We start from the raw sequence: 22544 nt of genomic DNA on the forward strand, positions 1-22544 counted from the left end.
AATGTCCCAGTCTAAGCCTGGTAATGACCACCTCATCTCTCCTATTACCCCTATACAACCCACTCTCTGCCACCTCCTTCTTAAGATGATACAATTGCCTGCCCTTACTCCCTGAATCCCACCACTTCTGCCACTCCTGAACAACCTGCCTCCAAACAATACCTTTTGCTTCCGCTGCTTGTAATTTCCATCTCAGTCCTATTTTTAGTCAACGCTCTTTTTGCCAACCTATCCACCTTTTCATTTCCACTGATGCCTACATGAGCTGGCACCCAAAGAAAGTGAAGGCCCTAGAGCTCACCTTTCTCTGGCCTTTAATACCATACCTTTAATTACTGATGGGAGTCAGCTGTACAAAAGAAAAAGGTGGCACCTAAGGTAGGAGGGATGGTAGGACACACCCACGCAGGTAACTTCAGGAGAAGGCCCAGCTCATCAGGAGAAGGCCCAGCTCATCAGGAGAAGGCCCAAAGGGCAGCTCATCTCTGTGATGTTTATCAGAATAAATCTGTGGGTATTTTGTGATCAATATCTAAGACAAATCAATAGAGTTATATTATTGACTTTTCAGAATCACACAGATGACAGCAAAAAGTTAACCAAACCTGTCAAATAATAAACTGCATCTTCCTGTAGAAAACATTTTACTTGTAATGAAAGTTTTTAAAACTCAGTTGTTATTATTATTATTATTATTATTATTGGTAATTTCTGTGTTTAACTAAAAACTAATTCACAAGTGAAAAAGCTTTATTAATATTTATTTTCTTTTAAGATATGATAGGACAAGAGTGACAGTCATTTACTTTGTACAGTAATGGAGGTTAGCTTACTGTAGATGAAGAATACCTTGATCAATTCTGTCCCCAGGAATGAAGGTTGTTAAATCTGTGGTTCTTATTCCAACCTTTAGATCAACAAAAACTGACATATTACAGCACAAAACGTCTGTTGTTAAGGTGGTGTATCAGCAGAGATGGGCAGTAACGCTACTGTAATCCGATTACTTTTTTCAAGTAACGGGTAAAGTAAGTGATTACTATTGCAATAACGGTAATTAGATTACCGTTACTTTACCGTAGGAACACTGCGTTACTAAAACCATGATTTTTTTGCGAGAATGTCTCATGACAGTGACGTAAGCAAGTGCAACGTTCATGACAATAGCTGTGTGCAGATCAACAATGGATAATATATCGAGTGCGGGAGAGAGTATGAGCGTGCAGCGTTTAAAGCGTGGAAGTACTGACCTTACTTTGAGTTTGATTCCATAAAAAGTGACAAAAACATTAGCGTCCCTTGTGCGTGGGAAGAAAACTTCTTTTTACAGCGAAAAAAACCCCTAAACTTCCAAGCAAGCACCGAGTGCGCAACGACGTAATGGGAAACTCACAGAGAAACTCGTGGATTCTTCCACTGACCGCTGCGGCACACCTGCACCAGGGTAAACCTCCGCCTGCCCTACTCCTGCTTTACAGGTGAAAATAGAGCAACAGGACCGCTAGTCTTTGACTTTATTTATTTTCTGCTGTGTTTTACTTGCATCTATTTGAAAGACTGAGTGTAAACACACAAAAGAAATTATTTTATGTGCTGGAATGTACAGAAAATAGGTTTAAATATTAAACAAATTGCTTCCAGTCAGAGAATGTTGCATATAATTAAATTTTTGCTTGATGCATAAAGTTAAAAGATTAAAACTAATAAAACAAGTTTTAAAAAGGGACTTTTCCATTTGATTACATTTTGTATGATGGATTATGTAGAAAAAGTAGAATTGGCCTGAGAGATCTATCGCTTTATCACCTCTTCAGGTTGTAAATCGTGTTTTTAAAAAGTAACTAAGTAACTACATTAATATGTGTATTGTAAGCGTGCATGCAATTAACCTGCTATGTTCTCATCTCCCCTCAGCATGTATCATCTGGACACTCTCACCAGTGAAGCTTAAAACCTTCTAGAATGGAACATCAACTCTAACCAAGCACATTTATGCATTGTGTATAGAATGAACTCAACCTGTAAAAATAGAAAGGTCAATGTGATGACAGACATATTCAATGCGATATAAACCCTGTAGGAAATATTACTGATAAATGATACTGTGAAACATGTTATTACAGTTTTTCTCAAATGTTAAAACACAAAAGCCAATCCTGTAACCCAAATGACCAGTAGTCTAAACACATTTACTAAATGTAGCCACCATATTCCAGTACCATAAACACATGTCACATGAAGACACAATTCACAAAACACAACCCTCTGTACTCATAAATCTAAACACATTTTTCCTTGCTAAAACACATGTTGTAAAACAACTCTGCTCATATTCTCAAATGAAAGCCCATGTGATGCAAAATGCTTGCCACAGTCACCAATCTTTGAACACAGGGAACACACCTGGCGTCATTCACTACACACAATGACTCAAAATTGAAGACACTTGTTGCTAATGCTGTACCCACATGTAAAAGCAAGTTCAGAGTGCACAGTATGCTGAAGATTCCAAACAAACACAATGGATGAAGGCAGAGTCAGGGGAAGAGGAATTTGATGCAGAGGAGGGAGAAGAGCTGGCCCTGGAAGAAGAGGAGCAGGCCAATGAGGAAGAGGAGTTCAAATGAGAGGAGGAAGAGGAGCGACCAACGAGGAAGAGGAGGAGGCCAACATGGGAGAGGAGAAGGTCCAGGAGGGAGAGCAAGACAACCTCGCACCATCATTACGGACGAGATGCGAGCAACAGCTCAGCGACATGATGCCGCACAGTGATTGTGGTGTGTGTGTGGTGTGAATAACGTAAATAAAAAAACTTCACACCCTGTTCATGTTTTCAAGATTACTGTTGTGTGCAATAGATTCTGTTTTTGCATTGAGTTGTGTTACAGTAGTGTATGTACATGCAGGATTTTCTATAGATTTATAGTCTTCATATGAAACTCACAAATCTAAATGCCTAATCCTCTGCAGAGATCTACGACGATCCGTTACTGTATGGTTTCTAAAAATATGCATTAGCAGTTATGAACCAAAGAACCTTCTCACAAATTGAGCATTGTGTTTTCAATTGTTTTGCTATAGTGTGTAATGCTGTGTATAGTGTTTACAATTTTGACAGCTTCGAGCTGCTCTCTTGGTGTGGGAGTTTGAGTTTTGCAGTGGGAAGGTGTGGTTGTGTTTATGTAGCTTTAGAGAAGGGTGTTGTGTTTAGACATTGGGGAACATGGTGGAAACGTTTGTGAAATGTGTTTTAGCAATTGAGAAAAACTGTAATACATTCTTCATAAGGCAGATTATATGGTAGCAATAAAAGAATCTCTGAATCCCAACACTCCCCAAAAATGAAGCCAAAACGTCTCTATCGCCCCCTGGTATCTGGCTGCAGTATAGGTCATAAACCCCGCCTCCTCCATGTTAGCGGATGGGACAGATAATTTTTTTCCAAAGCTTCTTTCTTTTGTTATCAATAGTTCTCATCACGCTGATTTATGTCCAAGGGGTCTCCTTTCCCATTAGTTTTGTTCTAATTCCTACCGCGGTGATATTACAGTTTTTCTCAAATGCTAAAACACATTTCACAAACGTTTCCGCCATGTTCCCCAATGTCTAAACACAACACCCTTTTCTAAAACTACATAAACACAACCACACCTTCCCACTGCAAAACTCAAACTCCCACACCAAAAGAGCAGCTCGAAGCTTTCGAAAATGTAAACACTATACACATCATTACACACTACAGCAAAACAATTGAAAACACAATGCTGAATTTGTGAGAAGGTTCTTTGGTTCATAACTGCCAATGCATATTTTTAGAAACTATACAGTAACGGATCGTCGTAGATCTCTGCAGAGGATTAGGCATTTAGATTTGTGAGTTTCATATGAGTAGTATAAATCTATAGAAAATCCTGCATGTACATACACTACTGTAACACAACTCAATGCAAAAACAGAATCTATTGCACACAACAGTAATCTTGAAAACATGAACAGGGTGTGAAGTTTATTTATTTACGTTATTCACACCACACACACACCACAATCACTGTGCGGCATCATGTCGCTGAGCTGTTGCTCGCATCTCGTCCGTAATGATGGTGCGAGGTTGTCTTGCTCTCCCTCCTGGACCTTCTCATCTCCCATGTTGGCCTTCTCCTCTTCCTCATTGGCCTGCTCCTCTTCTTCCAGGGCCAGCTCTTCTCCCTCCTCTGCATCAAATTCCTCTTCCCCTGACTCTGCCTTCATCCATTGTGTTTGTTTGGAATCTTCAGCATACTGTGCACTCTGAACTTGCTTTTACATGTGGGTACAGCATTAGCAACAAGTGTCTTCAATTTTGAGTCGTTGTGTGTAGTGACTGACGCCAGGTGTGTTCCCTGTGTTCAAAGATTGGTGACTGTGGCAAGCATTTTGCATCACATGGGCTTTCATTTGGGAATATGAGCAGAGTTGTTTTGCAACATGTGTTTTAGCAAGGAAAAATGTGTTTAGATTTATGAGTACAGAGGGTTGTGTTTTGTGAATTGTGTCTTCATGTGACATGTGTTTATGGTACTGGAATATGGTGGCTACATTTAGTAAATGTGTTTAGACTACTGGTCATTTGGGTTACAGGATTGGCTTTTGTGTTTTAACATTTGAGAAAAACTGTAATATTACCCTTTACCCTCCTCTTCCTCGTTGGCCTGCTCCTCTTCTTCCTCTTATTTGGACTCCTCTTCCTCGTTGGCCTGCTCCTCTTCTTCCAGGGCCAGCTCTTCTCCCTCCTCTGCATCGAATTCCTCTTCCCCTGACTCTGCCTTCATCCATTGTGTTTGTTTGTTTGGAATCTTCAGCATACTGTGCACTCTGAACTTGCTTTTATACATGTGGTCACAGCATTAGCAACAAGTGTCTTCAATTTTGAGTCGTTGTGTGTAATGAATGATGCCAGGTGTGTTCATTGTGTTCAAATATTGCTGACTGTGGCAAGCATGTTGCATCACATGAGCTTTCATTTGAGAATATGAGCAGAGTTCTTTTGCAACTTGTGTTTTATCAAGGAAAGATGTGTTTAGATTTATGACAATGGAGGATTGTGTTCTGTGAATTGTGTCTTCATGTGACATGTGTTTATGATATTGGTAAATGATGGCTAGATTTAGTAAATGTGTTTAGACAACTGGTCATTTGGTTTAGAGGATTGGCTTTTGTGTTTTAGCGTTTGAGAAAAACTGTAATATCGCATTGACCTTCATATCAGTCTATTGATCTTGAATGAGAGGTCAGAGGTCTAATCTGACATGACATTTCAAGTCTTTATACGGTACTTTCTATATGCTGACCATATACACCAGACTTGTAAGAATCATAATTTCTAAGTTATATTCTATCACTTTTTGACCAATAAATCATTAACTTCGCCTTGAAGACCTTAGTGGAAGTAAGCCAAATTTGAATGGAATCCTAACATGACCCCACTCTACACCCCTACAAAGTTTTAGTAGTAACTTACGAAAGAAACACAAAGATAAGAAACACATTTTGATAAACCGCAAAAGTAGATTTCTGAAGGTTCTATACTGATGCAAATGTGCTGTTATGATTTGAAGAAAAAACAAAAAGATATCTGGGCACAACCTTAAAAAGAATGAATTTGTCAAAAAAAAAAAACAGCTGTAAAGATATTTTGTTTATTGGCAACATAAATGCTTAACTATTTTTAAAAGTAATTATAAAACTTAAAGTTTGATAATGACTTGATAATGTGCACTTCATTTAGTTAAAGTGCTAATTTCAATTAACATTCAAAGTCACAGCATTTATTCTCATATTTAGATCAATTATCACAGTTGACTTGGTTTTTAAATAAATTACCAGTTAAAGCCAGCTCATGTTTTGTGTTTTGTTAAACCATCAAGAATGGAACTGGAAAAAATACACAAGTCAAAAATGCAATACCATAATTGTAAATAGCGATGTAATGTTGAAGTATTCATTTGTTCTCATGCTGGGGCTGATGTAAATATATGAAGTATAGAAATAGAGGCTAGAAAATGCAGAGTTGTTCTCTCACCCGTGTGGTCTGCATTTAATTATATATTTGGGTTTCACTTTTTCAAGGCAAGACTTTTAAATTTACTTCATCAGCATCTGCACAAGAAAATTTTATTCGCGGTCTGCTTTTAGAGAACATGAACAGATATAAATTTGCACAATGAGACGGTTTCCCCTTTTAGTATTGAAGTACATTCATATTTTGTTTACTTTTTTAAAATTCACATTGATGAAATAATATAAATTACCAGAAAGACAGTGTAGATTTTAACATGGCTTTATTCTATTTATTCTTGTTTTAAAGCCAATGATATTTAAGAAAAAACTTGATTTACAGTTTGTTTTTTTGTCTGTGTGTACTTATGTGAATCTGTGTCCAAAAGAATAAAACATATCCTGTTACAAAAATATCTTGGAACATAATACAGACAATGTTTAATGCAGCTGCCATATATTGGTATAGAAGGACTGTATTTCATACTGTACCTTCCATGGTCAATAGAAACTTCTTGGCTTTACATATATCATCTCCCCTGCAATGTCTGCATGCAGTAATGCATTTTCTGCAAACGTGTCTGGTGGATCAGGTGGTTTTCTCATGGTCACTATCAGATCTCCTTTCCTTCTTACACCAAGGCAGTTTTTGCTCTCTTTTTTGTCATTTCTTATTAACATTGAAGCACATGGTGAGGAAATTTTCTCACATGCACATATATTCTTCTCTTAGTTTTTAGTTAGATCTTTGTTTGCTTTTCCTCAGCGCTGTTGTAAATATTTTTTTCTTTAATACAAATGTTGGCATAATTAATGTTGTATAGGAATGAATGCTGCCTGCCTGCAAAATTCTCAAATCCTTCAACCTCACTGACTATTGACATATAACTGTGATTGTAATTATTATAAACTGGTTTCAAACCAATAGTCTATTTTATAAGACTGATTAAACTAAAAACTTATTTAGATTTCCTGCTGATTTTAACAAATGTAGTTATTAGAATCTCTAAATTAATGGTTAATCAGTAAAGATCAGCTTAATTGCTTCATTGGTTTTTCTTCTTTTAAAGGTGGTGCCCTTATTAAGATCATTCTTAACAAGGTAGATAAACATAAAGAAAGCTCCAGCATTTTTGCTGGCACTGCCCTTGTGAGACACAGTAATGACAGTATATATAAAAGACTCCATAATGTTCTACAGAACACATTTTGTAGAACATAGAAATGCTACTTGAATAATACTGCACTGGTAATACAAATCTCTGGGCTGACACCAGAAAGCAAGCCATGCACATACAAAATGTTAAATTGGGTTCAATAATTCTCTATTAATCTTTTGGAAATTATTGTCTTAAGTAGAAATATTATCCAGGTGAGATTCCTACAAAATAAAAGAAAGAAAGAAAGAAAGAAAGAAAGAAAGAAAACTATTTTCCTGTCTTATCGATATGGCTTGAGTGTGTAATGGCCATTCAGTCTTATCTTCTGTTTTTTGCCAGTTAAATATTTTTAATGTGTTTCAGCGTGCCTGTAGAGTGCTGTATGCCAGGTCGGTTTTCATTGTAGGTGTTTCATCTGGCTCCTCAGGGATGCTGGAGTAAAAGTAGTATAAGGAAGACTAGAAAAAAAAATAGAGCAAAAGTTATTTGCATCTGTATTTTTTTCTGTAGTAAATATATTAAATGCTGAGGATGCACTTGTCTCACTTACATTCTCAGTTTGAGACTCTTGTCTTTTGAGTTGATTAGACCCTGTGAGTAATACAGAACCAGAGTTACCTTTATTTCACTTTGTATGTCTTCTTGTATGTGTATGAAATAGAAAAATGTCTGAGGAGTTTACCATAAAGGAAAATTATTGGGTTAGCAAGGTACATTGAGTGTAAAGCAGGAGATTTCAGTGTCACAAAAGTGGATCTCTTTTTACCACCTACATCACTATGGTAACCTATAATGAACACATTACCTGGTCCAGACCAGTCTATGTTAGAACTTTTGGCTTACAATTGGCTGGTAGTGACACATTTTCACTAATTCTTGTTTTTATAGTATCCAGTAAGTGCAATATCGATTCACTACTGAAGGAAAGCATTTTATATAAACAACATGTAGACAACAGCAGTAAAAAAAAAGCCCAGCAAACTGCATGTCACATTGTCATGGCATGCATTCATATTCAGATGGCAAAGTAGAAAATATCTAATCTTTTTTTGCTTGGTCCTATTCTTTTAACAAACTTTTGTTTTGAAACTGTTGTAATTGCAGCTACTAGAACACAGATTAGAAAAGTGATCAGTTACATTTGTAGATTGTTTATCACAGGGAATATCTATTTGATCACTAAAATTAATTTCTCATTTATTTGGTGACAAACTACAATTTCCAAGTCTCTTTTATGTTTAATCTCATGCAGTCTAACCCTTTAGAGCTTTTACAGCTGTTACTTTAGAAATAGACAGCAACACCAAGATTTCACTGAGCAGTAATATAAATAGATTAACACGTTTATTTTAGTTCTCTGTACACTTGTGATGATCTTGTGAATGGTTACCATGATCATGGTCAGCTGGATCCAATTCCAAAAGGAGGCTTTGCTAAATCCATTTTCGGTTAGTATGTTTAATTATTTTATTTTAAAATATATCATTTCTTACGACCCTTGTTGGTTTTAATCTAGTTTAAACCAAACCACACCACTGGATTTAGCTACATTCTGGACTGTCTTTTCAGAATCCAGTAGCTAGCCAGCTGATTGGAGACCGTGACAGCCAATCAGAATATTTGCATCCAAGTCTGTAATTTTGTGTGATACACGGTGCTCAGCAATCTGTCAAAAAATGTTTTAGTACGACTTTGGTAAGCTACATTACGGCTACTGTAGTCAGGAGCCTTGCAGAGTAATACATTTATTTATGGAGCATTAGTATTTAATAAATGCTGACAATTTATTTCTGAGTAATTTTTTCATGTACATCTATGCTGTATGTTAATAAAAGTGCCTATGTGAGATTTGGGACAAAGCTTTGATTAGGAATTCTCTTTTTGTTCTTACTTTATGGCTTTAAAAAAAAATCAAGATATCTATTGTATATCGCCATCCAGCTAAAGAATATCGAGATATGTATTTTGGGCCATATCACCCATGAACATATGCACACATACATACACAAAGGTGTATAAACCAACCATAAATAACCAATCTAAATCTTATATACATAAAATACAGGATGACAGAAATGAAATGAATACCACAGATTGTGCATAAGGTGCAGCTGGGAGTGAAGGTAGACAGCGAGACAGAGCAAGCGAGTGAGAGAGAGAGTTTTGAGATGAGGGAGATTTGTGACTTTTAGCATGGAGTATCTAGTTTGTGTGTTGAGTTGTCTCGTGTAATTAGTCTGTTGTGTAGTTGTTGTTTTGTTTTGTGTTTGAGTGATGGTACTAATGAATATCACAAAGGCAGATTGCAATGTAAACACTGTCTCTAGGTGAAAAAGAGGAGTGAGTCAGGCCTGCAGGGTTTATCCCTGTGGTGTTCTCCTCTGTATTGTGACGGATAAACTATTTTTTTTTACTGGCACAAATAATTTTGTGGGGCATCTTATTGTGACACCTGATTGTTCTCTCATTTTAATTATAGTAATATTTTTAAATGGTTGTACAAATTAAAAAACAAAAACAGCTGCATTGGCTGCATTTTTGGATAACTAGCTGTATATGTTTACAAAATATGTACCTAAGTTTTCAAAATGTACAATTTATATTTGCATTTCAAGTTGTAAAAATAATTTACTCAACAAGTAAAAAATACTACTAGGATTTTATGTTTTTTGTGTGATTTCAGATCAGTTGTGTTAACACAGTATGTAAATGAAAAAACAACTACATTCAGACACGTGAGGTTGAGCTGAAAAGAACTACACGAAGCAAGGCAGAAAAAAAAATAAAATGAAGCAATTTGAACGTGAAATACAAATGTAAAATCAAAAGTTGTCAAAAATGCAGCCAGTTATATTTTGGACCTCAGAGTGTTAACCCAACAAATAATGAAAAACTAGGTTTAAATTTTTGTTCATGACAATGCAGATTTCTGACATTTTTTGTAAATTTAAGCATGTAACAATTTGATTTTTTTTAACCAAAAAAGTGTGAAACTTTGGACTTTAGAAACTTTAGAAAGTTAGACTTGTGTTTTTAAAGCAACCACCACATGTTGTGTAGCTTTCTGGATTTTATACTTATTGGGCTACATATTTATTTATTATACAGGCTATACAGTACATAAAATTAAAATTTGCATGTTTTATGTAACTAAAGTGTTTAATTATGTGGGCTACAGAAAATAATTAAGTTATAGACTATATTTATATGAAAAGCATGTATACTTAGTGCATTTGAATCATTTTAACCATATGTGACCACCTGCATATGTGTTTGATAAAAAGGACTTTGATTTTGCCACTCCATTTGATTTCCTTACCAACCTCATGCCACCCTCAGAACATTTCTCTTTCCCTGTGGGTTGCGCCATGTTGCAAGTTTTGTGAGGTGCTTTTGTGATATTTAATGTATCTGATTTTTTTTTTTTCTCCCCGATATCTGATCCAGTAATTTACATCAGGATCAGACTGATACCCATACTGTATATTGGATTGGTCCATCCCTAGTTTCAAGTCCACTAATGCAAAGAAAGCCTGGCTACGTTGATCTTGGTTTGTAGTTTGTATCTTGGTTAAACTCATGGACTGAACATACACACACCCACAATGGACAACTGTACCCTCAAACACACAATAATAACATGGACTGAACCACCACTCACAACCACTAGCACTTTATATAGCCTCTGTAGAAACTATCTACACTCTCACTTATCTTAACTGCACTACTGTATAGCTCTGTGTAAATAATCATTCTGTACATTCGATAATCTTTAATCCTACAACTGTTTACAACTTGCATAGTTCCCATTTCTGTATAGCTGTATATCTCAGATTCTGTAAAGTTATTTATTTCATATTCTGTATAGTTTTTCATATTTATATCCTGTTCATAGCCTGTACATAGCTTGTACTCACTACAGCCTGTACATACTTATAGTTATAGAATATTCACAACATACTTCATACCATGTACATTATAACATACCATAATAGACCCATTTCTGTAATATACTCACATATCTATATTATTGCTAATATATATTGTAATATATCTATATCACTAAAGCACTTCTGGATGGATGCAAACTGCATTTCGTTGCCCTGTACCTGTGCATGTGCAATGACAATAAAGTTGAATTCTATTCTATTCTATCCTAGTATACCCCTCTGATATTCATGCACTAAGATTATGTTTATTGTATAAATGCTTTGTTCATTCAATTATATCATTTTGGTTCCTCATCAAAATAATCTTAATTGTTACACAACTGTAACAAACCTCAGATCAAAATTTAAAAAAGGAAACAAAAAAGCAGTAGCTAACCTTTAGGCGGGTCATCACCAGGGACCAAACTGGTCATATTGAAGGCTTCAGTATCATTTGGAGACATCTTGTTTGATAAAAAGAGAAGAAAAGGAGTAAGAGGAGAAGTCATGAATGACCTGTAATTAAATACGTGAATTATTAGTAGATAAAGGGAATTTTATTAAGACAAAAAAGAAAAAGAAAAGTACCCATCCTCCTCGGCCAGTTTTTTTTGTGCTTGAAAAATTATCTACAACAAAAGGCAGAACAAATATCAGCATAAGAAACTACCACACGGGGAGAAAAAGACAACACTCAAGGACATCCTATTAAACACAATACCAGAAATGATTAAAGAATAAATATTTAATTAATTAAAGTCATAGTGGATTTGACAGCGATGTTACATCACGGAGAAAAAGAAAAGCATTAATTGTCAAGTGATTGTTAGTTAATACATACTAAAGTGTTCTCTCTGCTTTAATCTCAAACAGCAATCTGTCATTAAGCTTCTCTCATACCTTTTTTGTCCAGCATTTTGAGTTCATTTTGTATTTTTGCTTTCTTATATTATATTGAAAATATGTTCTTTTGTTGGTATTACCAGTTAGGTTTAAGTTGAGTTTTATTCTAGTTCAGGTTTTCATTTATGTTTGTATTTCATAGTTTCTTTCATGCTCCTGCTCAAAATCATGTTCATAGTCATGATAGTCTTTCCTAGTTTTTCCCGTTTAGGTTTTAGTTTAGCTCTCACCACTGTTCATGTTGTTTTGTTTTGTTTTCTTGTTATCTACTAAAGGCTCGCCTTTTGTTTAAAGCTCACTACCATCTCCTCTCATGTTCTGCATTTGGGTCCATTTCACAGACACACCGGCGTACATGTTTGCATCCATCCAAACAGTTATGAGAAAAAAAAACCCTGTCATTTTGTGGCAGCTGTTGTCAATTGATTCTGGAAGTTGAATACTACTTGAAATCTATATGGGGATAGGCATTCTCATGGGTGTGTGATAGGGTGGGCAGATCGAGCCAAATATCGATAATATCGATACTAACGCTGGTATCAGTATTGGACAGATACTAATGCAGTTGGATCATAGGTTGCTTCTATCCAGTATGTATGCTCCCCACTGAACTCTGTTAAATACATTTTTACTATATATTTTTTAAATTAAAAAATATACTTCAAACATGCACTATGAAAAATATCTAAACCTTTCTCTGTTTTGTCATGTCAATGCTTTTTACCCCGTAGCACATTTAAACAACAGAAGCTGACACAAAGTCTTTTAACCCTTTAAAGCCGGTCGGAGCGGACACGCTCCATTTTGCGCAACTATTTTTAAATATCGGTAGCTCTGCAACCACGTAAGCTAGCGCAATATTTTTTTTTTGCATATGAAACTGGAGGAGTTGTACTTACATCTTATGCCATCAGCTTGTCCTAGGTCACAGTTTCCTTCCACATATAGCTTTGCAAAAACTGCATAAAAAGCACTTGCAGCAACAAAAACATATTATTCCAGAAACACGCTTTGCCGATCCGATCAGCTGTTTGTAACACTTCCTACGTCCATGAGCGTGAACTATCGCATGTCCAGCATGACCTGCCCGAAACCGGAAGTGACGTCATTTTGCGGAAATGTAGTTTTTTACCATCGTGGCCTTATGAGCCTATACTTAAGTTTTTAAAAGTTATGTTTGACTTTATGACTTTCTGTGTCGTTTCTGGGATGCTGAGGACTCATATTGCACTGCATATGCTGTTATTTTGCAAATTTGCACTATAATATACATTTTCGTTTTTCCTGCAGTATATGAAAATTGGTGTATCTCAAAAATAAAACTATGAAGACACTTAAAATAAATTTCCTTTGGTGGGAAACTAGTTTGTGCAACTTTTTTGTATTTACAGTTTTGAGGGATAAGCCTCTTAAATTTCTCTAACTAGAAATATATGTTAAAAAAAATAAAAACGATTTTAAATTTTTTTGTAGTTTATTGCACTTTTTTGCAATTTATGTAATTACTATGCACTTAATGCAGACATATTATTAAAATTTGGGCTATAATGGTTGTATTGATTATAGTATAGCAGTATAGCAACTTGAAATGCTCCAAAAAATGGCTCCACAGCATGTAAAAATATACTATAAGCTCTGGCGGACTTGGCTCTATGGTAGGTCTTAAAGGGTTAAAGACTGGCACATTTACATCCCAGGTCTCTAAAAAACACACTTAATATATTAGAAAAGCTAAAAGTATTTTTTTTACTGTGTTTTTTAATTGTGTTTAGTAAAAGTCAGAGCACTCATTCAGCAAGACTGAACTTAACGAGAGTTTTATTGCTTGATTGATAGATACATAAGAAAACTGGGAGGGCTAAGGGCAGATACAAAATGGACATATGGAAAGGGCATAGCAAGAGGGAGATTGCGACACTTGACGGTGGTAGACGGACAATAAATACATGAGGGAAAATGAGGGAACAAAACACAGGTGGAACACAGCCACCTTGGTTGGTAATTGGTCCCATTCATGTCTTTGTGGCGACCATGGCTCAGGGGGTTGGGAATCACATCTGTAACAGGAAGGTCGCCGGTTCGATCCCTGGGCTCTCTGTCCTGGTCGTTGTGTCCTTGGGCAAGGCACTTTACCCTACTTGCCTACTGGTGTTGGCCAGAGGGGCCGATGGCGCGATATGGCAGCCTCGCTTCTGTCAGTCTGCCCCAGGGCAGCTGTGGCTACAACTGTAGCTGCCTCCACCAGTGTATGAATGTGAGAGTGAATGAATAGTGGTATTGTAAAGCGCTTTGGGTGCCTTGAAAAGCGCTATATAAATCCAATCCATTATTTGTCTTATCTCTGTGTCTCTGGAACACAGAGACAAGACAAAGACACGAATGGGACCAATTACCAACCAAGACAACCTAAACTAAAATACTGATAAACCTGAGCACAAGCAAACTGAACTGTGAAACATAAGACACACAGAGAACATAAGAATGAATAAACAAGACTCAAAACTCTAACAGAAAATACTGGGTCAACAACCCAGGTACCCTAACACAATAATGCATCTCATAAATCATGATACACTGTTCTCCCCTACATAAGATCTCTTTATAGATTAAAAGTATCAGTATTGGCAATACTGCTGTTAATTTACCTGGTATCGGATTGATACCAAAATTTGCCTACAGTTTGCAACTAGTTGTTTTGTCATTGTAGACAAACTTCTGGACCTTGACAAGGCTAGTGTGCTAGACAACTTAACACTGACTGTGCTTTCATTGGCCACTTTGGCCTATGATGCAAGAAATCTTTAATAACTCCTTTAATGATAGAGAAGGGTATGTCTGCCATGTCCAGCGGATCATTTGGAGGCTCCATTAATACTTTTAGATTAATATCTCGGAGTAATCACTTAGTTGACCAAATGCACAGAGTTTAACTGTTTATGCTAAAACTTATTTTACTTACTTTTTTCATTGATATTTAATCTCGTTGTACATATTGGCAGTTAAACACATCGTTAATTCAGCTCAGATTATTTTTTAATATAGATATTGATACACGTTAAAATCAGGATCATCACCACTGATCATTTTTAGCTAATAGTAAATAGTTAGATAGCTATAGCAGTAATAACATTTTACAATTCTATAGGCAGGAGGGAGTGCAGAGAAGTGAAGACTACCAAGGAGAGTGCAGCAAAAGAGTGGTATGTTTTAATCTGGTCCAATTTGCCAAAAAAGGGTTTGTTAAATGATAAGGGAGGCTTTTTTTTTTTTTTTTTAATTAATTAATGTATTAGGGGCAGGAGGGGTATGTCTCTGCTTTCCTTCCTCTAAAAGTCACCACGCACCGTTAGGATGTGACATCAATAGAGTAAGATCTAGATTAAAAGAGCTGGGCAAGTTAATATATTCACTGGTGTGTTGAAGCAGTGAGGTACAGTGTTGGTGCGGAGCAGCTGAAACATAATGCTGACTCTTAAAGAGGAATAAGAAAATTGTGGGAAAGTGTATAAGTATGTAAGAGAAGTAAAAGATATGGAGGTCAGAGGAAATCAGTCGGTTTATGAACAGAACGGCGGTGGAGCTGGTCGGTCGATTTTGTGTATAAACTTTTTATAATATAGTGTGATCAGAAATACCTCAGACTGTAGAAAAGGTTTGAGGCTTTACATGACATAAGGAATTGTTACTGTCCTTACCATTTCTTCTTTTCACGCAGAAAAGAGCCATTCCCAGTGAGATGATGCCCACGATTACACCAAAACCACTTGCAACTACAGGTAGAAGTTTATGAGCAGAAGGTACTAGAAAAGCACAGACCGCAAACAAGTGTCAGTCTTACTTCCAATTTTGGTGAAAGTAAAGAAGAAAGACATCTACTGTTAAAAACCAACAAATCTCTTATTTTACGGTCCTGAGAACAGCAAAGTATGCTGAATGACATGTAGGAAAAGAACAAACTTCACTGATATGCAAAGCAAAACCCTCCTAGTATAATGAATACACAGTGCAAGGAAATTTTGCTCACCTGAAGATGTCCTTGGTGTGGTCACAGAAGAAGTCGTCCCTGTAGTGCTGAGCTTTGTAGAAATTGGGTCTACTGAAATGTCTATGGTTAAAAACCAACAAATCTCTTATTTTACGGTCCTGAGAACAGCAAAGTATGTTGAATGGCATGTAGGCAAAGAACAAACTTCACTGATATGCAAAGCAAAACCCTCCTAGTATGATGAATACACAGTTTAAGGAAATTTCGCTAACCTGAAGATGTCCTTGGTGTGGTCACAGAAGAAGTCGTCCCCACTGAAATGAATATCTCTAGATGTAAAAAAACACCACAGCAATTGACCTAGGCATTTTTATTTACTTATAAAAATCTTAACAATAATTGTGTTTTTCCTGATTGTGTGACTTGTAAAGTCCATAGTCGGGGGAGGAGCAAAGGTCAAAGTGTTTTTTCAGCTGCAATAAAAGAAGATTGTGTAGTGATTGTTTCATTATTTAAGTTTCTTGTGGATTCACCACAAAAGGCATTTTTCTTCCACTACTGCAATACTGCCATACAACACCAAAGTGTCAATGTTTTACAATTAGTCCTACAACAGTTAAACAATGTTGTAGGGCTTTAATACTGATTGAGTGATTCAAATACTTTGATTATAAAAAACTCTCGACACAGTCTTTGCTTCGATGCTTCCTTTAACACGCGGCTCTGTAGTGCTCCGATGTATTAAACGATGTAAACACAAGTAGAACAAGACCTGCAATACAAAAGTATTTAGAAGCAGTGTGTGAATAAAAGGTTTGACAACATTGATCCCACACACACTGATAACACAATAGCAACAGTGATGATGATGCTGACACAGTTTAACATTCAGCCGGAGTCTGTTTATGCGCAAGAGCAAAGAAGTGGAGGCGTTACTGAGACAGTGAGGTCAAGGTGAGTGAAACAGAATGTTTCTAATGTCAAAACAGCAGCGATGTTCCCGTAATCACCATTAAAACCTTTACTTTAGCGTGAGTCCGTCATCAAAGCACCTGATCAACAAACTCCAATGTGAAGAAAAGAAAACTCTGCAGCTGCTCCATCCACCGCTATTTGTTTTAAACAGAGAAAAAAATCTGCAGTAAACCTCCAGAAGTACTATTAAAATATGCAGATGATCTGTTAACTGAGTCTGAGACCAGACTGGTTAAATCATACAGCTTGCTGAAGGCTGACGGTAGCAGTCTTATTGTACATGGAAGTGGTATTTGCAGCAAACAGGGGCTAAACCGTATTAACTTGAAGACTCTTGTAACAGTTTTCACACTGAAAGTGAAATCATATCAGATAATGTGCTAATTAAACTGCATTAATATTTAAAAATATAGGAATAAAAATTTTTTAAAGACCTAATAAAAATATAAATGGGCATTTAAACACTGATCCACTGACCTGAGAGCTATTAGGTTGGACACTGAAATATTATTAATATTAATTATTAACATCTAGACCATCGTATCATCTGTTTTGTGCCGTAGTTTAGATTACACATATATCTTGTTTTGTTTTATTGGACCTTTGACTAAACTTTAAACTATTTATACATTTTTTAATTTAAGATAAAGCTTTCTTAAAATACATTTTATATAAATACACTCACACACACACACACACAAACACACATATAATTTACATATAATTTACAAATACAATTTTTTTGACAGATCTTGTATCTTATATGCAATAAACTTTATAATTTCTAAAATAGAAGCTTACTCAATTACTAAAATAATCGGTAGCTGAAGCCCTACAATATTATTTTACTGTCATCTGATGTCAGTGCATAACACATAATGCACTGTAAATACATCCATCAATACTCAGAATTCTGCTCCCTGGACGGAGTTAAATTAATTCAAGAGATAGGCAGTTTATTTAAGGATGGAAAAATGTATCACCTCCTAATATCTGGTGCATTACATTATTAAAGGTAAACAGAACCCTATAAACATCAGGTTTGAGCTTCCCTTTTTGGTTTGTAGAAATAAATGCACATCCTGTAATGAGGTATAATAGAGAGCAGTGCATTGTGATCACTTACTTTGTATGTTAATGAAGGATATGTTACTGTGAGGAGACTGGTATTGTCCTCCTTTATGCTGTGACATGTAAAAACATGTCACTTCCACCTCAGCAGGTGAACTCTGCTGTGCCAAAGAGAGGAGCTCAGTTCCTGTAAGCGTCTGCTGACAGGAGATGGACGTAGATTTTCTTCCTCTCATAAAGTACAGAAAACACTGAGTCACAGAAACAGATGATGGAGTCTGACATTTCACTGTGACTGAGTCTGTTTCTGTGATCATCATTAGATTCATTGTCAGTTCAGGTCGAGGAGCTAAAAAATGTAAAGATTTCTTAAGTTAATTAAAGAAGTGTTTCGTTTATTTGAAAATAAAACCTAATAAGAGAAATATATGTATGTTATGCACATTTACATTTTCCTCACACCAAACAACCGACAAGTTGAGAGAAGTTGTTTTTTCTACTGATACTGTAGCCAGACATCCTCATATTAGTTAACTGCATTAGTATTGACTCACTTTGTATAATGGCTGTAATTTCTGACATGTTACTCAGTGGAAATTTTGTTTTAAATTGACACTTAAATTCAAACAAATTGCAGTTTATTTAAGAATGTAACATCAGTTACATGTAAATGAAAAACTTTATAAAAATCAGTTTTTAGTTTCATTCTTTGGTTTATAAAAGCTAAAACTTTATGCACATACTGTACAGAGGTATACTGTAGAGCAGCATGTTACGGTCACTTACTTTGTATGCTGATGGAGGACGTGTTACTATGCAGAGACTTATGTGGTCCTCCTTTATGTGCTAATGTGTAAAAACATGTCACTTCCACATCAACAGGTAAACTCTGCTCTGCCATAGAGAGGAGCTCAGTTGCTGTCAGTGTCTGCTGACAGGAGATGGACGTAGATTTTCTTCCTTCCGTAAAGTACAAAAAACACTGAGTCACAGAAACAGATGATGGAGTCTGACATTTCACTGTGACTGAGTCTGTCTCTGTGATCATAGTTGGATTCACTGTCAGTTCAGGCCGAGGAGCTAAAAAAGGTAAAGATTATTTTTAGTTAAATAAGCAAATGTTTCATTTACTTAAAAATAAAATATATTAATAGAAACTGATCTGAGAGTTTTACTTTTTAAAATGATCAAGTTTAATACACATTTCACACAATTTCTTCCCACAACCCTTAAGTTGAGAGCAGCTTTGTTTTTTGTACTGATACTGTAGACAAACATCCTCACATTAGTGCACTTCAGCAGAATTTACTCACGTTGTATGTTGATGGGTGACATGTTGCTCTCTGGAGATTTCTGTATATAAAAGTAATAACAGGTCACTTCAGCTGTAAGAGGTGAACTTTGACGTGTCCATGACAGAAATTCAGACCCTGTCAGAGTCTGCAGACAAGGAGCTGCTTTATCAGGTTTATGTCCTGAAATGATGAAATAACACTGAGACACAGGAACAGATGATGGAGTCTGACAGTTCACTGTGACTGAGTCTGTCTCTGTGATCATCTGTGGATTCACTGTCAGTTCAGGCCGAGGATCTAAAAAGTGTAAACATTTGTTGAGTTAAATAAGCAAATGTTTATTTTATTTAAAATAAAATCTAATAATAGAAACTGTTCTGAGAGGTTTTTTCCTGATGCACATGACAATTTTCCTCTTGACTCACAGTGTGATCACTTACTTTGTATGCTGATGGAATATCTGTTACTGTGAGGAGACTGGTATTGTCCTCCTTTATGCTCTGAGCTGTAAAAACATGTCACATCCACCTCAGCAGGTGAACTCTGCTGTGCCAAAGAGAGGAGCTCAGTTGCTGTCAGTGTCTGCAGACAGGAGATGGACGTAGATTTTCTTCCTCTCATAAAGTACAAAAAACACTGAGACACAGAAACAGATGATGGAGTCTGACAGTTCACTGTGACTGAGTCTGTTTCTGTGATCTTCTGTGGATTCACTGTCAGTTCAGGTCGAGGAGCTAAAAATGTAAAAATTTGTTGAGTTAAAAGAGAAAACATTACATTTATTTGAAAAAAAGCAAAAAACCTACTCTGAAAGTTTTAATCTGATGCACATTTAAACCTCATATTACTGCGTTCGTTGCAGTAGCATTTACTCACTTTGTATTGTGATTGGTGACATGTTACTCACTGGAGATTTATATATAAAAATGTAATAACAGGTCATTTCAACTGTAACAGGTGAACTTTGACGTGTCCATGACAGAAATTCAGACCCTGTCAGAGTCTGCAGACAAGGAGCTGTTCTGGCAATTTCATTCCCTGCAATGATGAAATAACACTGAGACACAGAAACAGATGATGGAGTCTGACAGTTCACTGTGACTGAGTCTGTCTCTGTGATCATCTGTGGATTCACTGTCAGTTTAGGTGGACGGAGATCTGAAAAATTCAGGTACATGTTAGATTAATTAAGCACATTCGCATCTATATTATATATTTTATATTGTAGATTTATAATAATTACATTTAGATTCATAATTATTGCAAGTACTCAGATAATAACTAATCAACCCCATAATTACAATTGAAACATATTATAAACTGTTCATGTACTTTTGTCACTCACTCTTTATCGTGACAGTGGATGGCTGGCTTTCAGGAGATGTATGTTTAAAAGTATCAATTTGTACAGTGTAAGAACATCTCACTTCAACCTCAGCAGGTAAACTCTTATGTGTGATCTTCAGTAGCTCAGTCGCTGTCAGTGTCTGCACACAGGAGGAACCTTTGGACAGTTTTTGGCTTGCAGTGTAGAAATCACACTGAGACACAGAAACATATGATGGAGTCTGACAGCTCAGTGTGACTGAGTCTGTCTCTGTGATCAGAGGTGGATTCACACTCAGTACAGGTGGAACACTGGCTGAAATTACATTTACACAGATGTTATGTTAAATATTTTATATATGCACAAAAGGTATTCACGATGAGCAAAGCTGAGTTACTGTAGAGAAGCTCCGGAGACAAAACAGTAAAATTAATACAGTGATAAACACATGAAAATAAGACTGACCTCGTGCTTTGATTTCATGACAGGAATCTGAAGAAGGAAAGAAGAAAATACAAAATAAAATCAACAATAAAAAGATTCAAAATGTAAACTTGTGTTAGAGGTAAACATGCTAACACCTAACAGTAATAATAGGTGAGACTATATTTAGTAATAGGTGACATGAACAATGAATCATAAGAAGTTTAACTTACACATGAGAACGACTAGCAGCAGGAGATCAGCCATGATTAAAAGAACAATGTGAATGTGCAGAACAGACTACAACAGTCTGTCTGACTGCTCTGACTCTCACCTACATTAAATGTTAACTTTAGAACTTGTTTTCAGGAAAACCACAGTTTTCAAAGTGTCACACTAACTGGCCACAGTAAGACACACCTCACATACTGAGAACCTGCAATGATAGACTTTTTAAACCCTCACACATATAACTAGAATATATTTAGTCAACCTTTTTGTAGGCACATAACAGTTAAAGTGTCTGTTGATGACTTTTGTTGCTTTGCTTTTGTGTTTCTTATACATGCTTATTTCTACCATGGCAGAACGATTAGTGAATACATGCTTTATCATGTATGTCAAAACAAAAGTAATTTGCTTTTTAGTAAATGGATTATTAATGAAATTTTGAGATGTTGGTAAAAATGGTTATAGAAATCTTTAGACACAGATGGGGATGCCATTTCCACCTGATTATCAGTATAGTTTTTGTGTTTGTTCACCAGCCATTACAAAACTTCCTTTCAAGTAAAAATGCATTTTAGCATACAGTATAGCTACAACTAGAGTTCATATAAACTATACAGCAGGGGTCTCATTACTATAAACCATGAATGCCTATGCCATATTTTTTCTTCTAAGGCATAGCAACAACCTCAATACATGAGAATAAATGGACAAACAGAATTATAAATAACTTGTCTAAAATGAGACCATATAAAGTAAAAGAGGTTTGACTTCGAGGACAGACGTATCTCCACCTAACTGCTGTTCAAATCTCCTCATTGTGATGTTCAACCAATCAGAAGAAAGTCTGTTTTAAAGGAAGCTAGCACAGGCTGTGGGTGAAGCAAGGCTTTTGTAGAGGACAAGACAAGACAAGACCATATACACAAATAGGCGAGTGAACATGGGTAAAAGCAAACTAAAGTGAAACTAATGAGAGCAGAGAAGCTAATTCCAGACAAAAGCTGGAAATCAAATGAAAGCAAGGAGTATGAGAAAACTAACCTTCCAAATAAAACAGGAAAAAGACAAAAGATAAACAACAATGCACACTATTTCATTTTCTTTGTCTTTTTCCTAAATGCTGGATACTTTTTTGTAATCAAAACTCAGAGAAACACAGAGACCAAATAGACCTGCTGTAGCACACTTTTTGAAACCCTCAACCCATATAAT

At 36.0% G+C, this 22544-nt stretch overlaps 1 protein-coding gene across 1 annotated transcript; it reads right to left on the reverse strand.

Annotated features, from left to right (window-relative positions):
• Positions 1 to 5712: 5712 nt before the first annotated feature.
• On the reverse strand, positions 5713 to 20683 carry LOC120731522 (signaling mucin MSB2-like). Its single transcript, XM_040028555.1, has 12 exons — positions 20228 to 20683; positions 19792 to 20085; positions 19370 to 19648; positions 18843 to 19136; positions 18112 to 18405; positions 16283 to 16324; positions 16050 to 16130; positions 15721 to 15825; positions 11711 to 11751; positions 11520 to 11586; positions 7744 to 7784; positions 5713 to 7651 (listed from the first exon to the last, which is right to left on the reverse strand). The coding sequence occupies exons 1-12, from the start codon at positions 20526 to 20528 to the stop codon at positions 7553 to 7555; spliced, it is 1938 nt and encodes a 645-aa protein (XP_039884489.1). The 5' UTR covers positions 20529 to 20683; the 3' UTR covers positions 5713 to 7552.
• Between the last annotated feature and the right edge of the window lie 1861 nt (positions 20684 to 22544).

Source organism: Simochromis diagramma, unplaced genomic scaffold (assembly GCF_900408965.1).
Source record: "Simochromis diagramma unplaced genomic scaffold, fSimDia1.1 OVJJ01000483.1, whole genome shotgun sequence".
Taxonomy (NCBI): Eukaryota; Metazoa; Chordata; class Actinopteri; order Cichliformes; family Cichlidae; genus Simochromis; species Simochromis diagramma.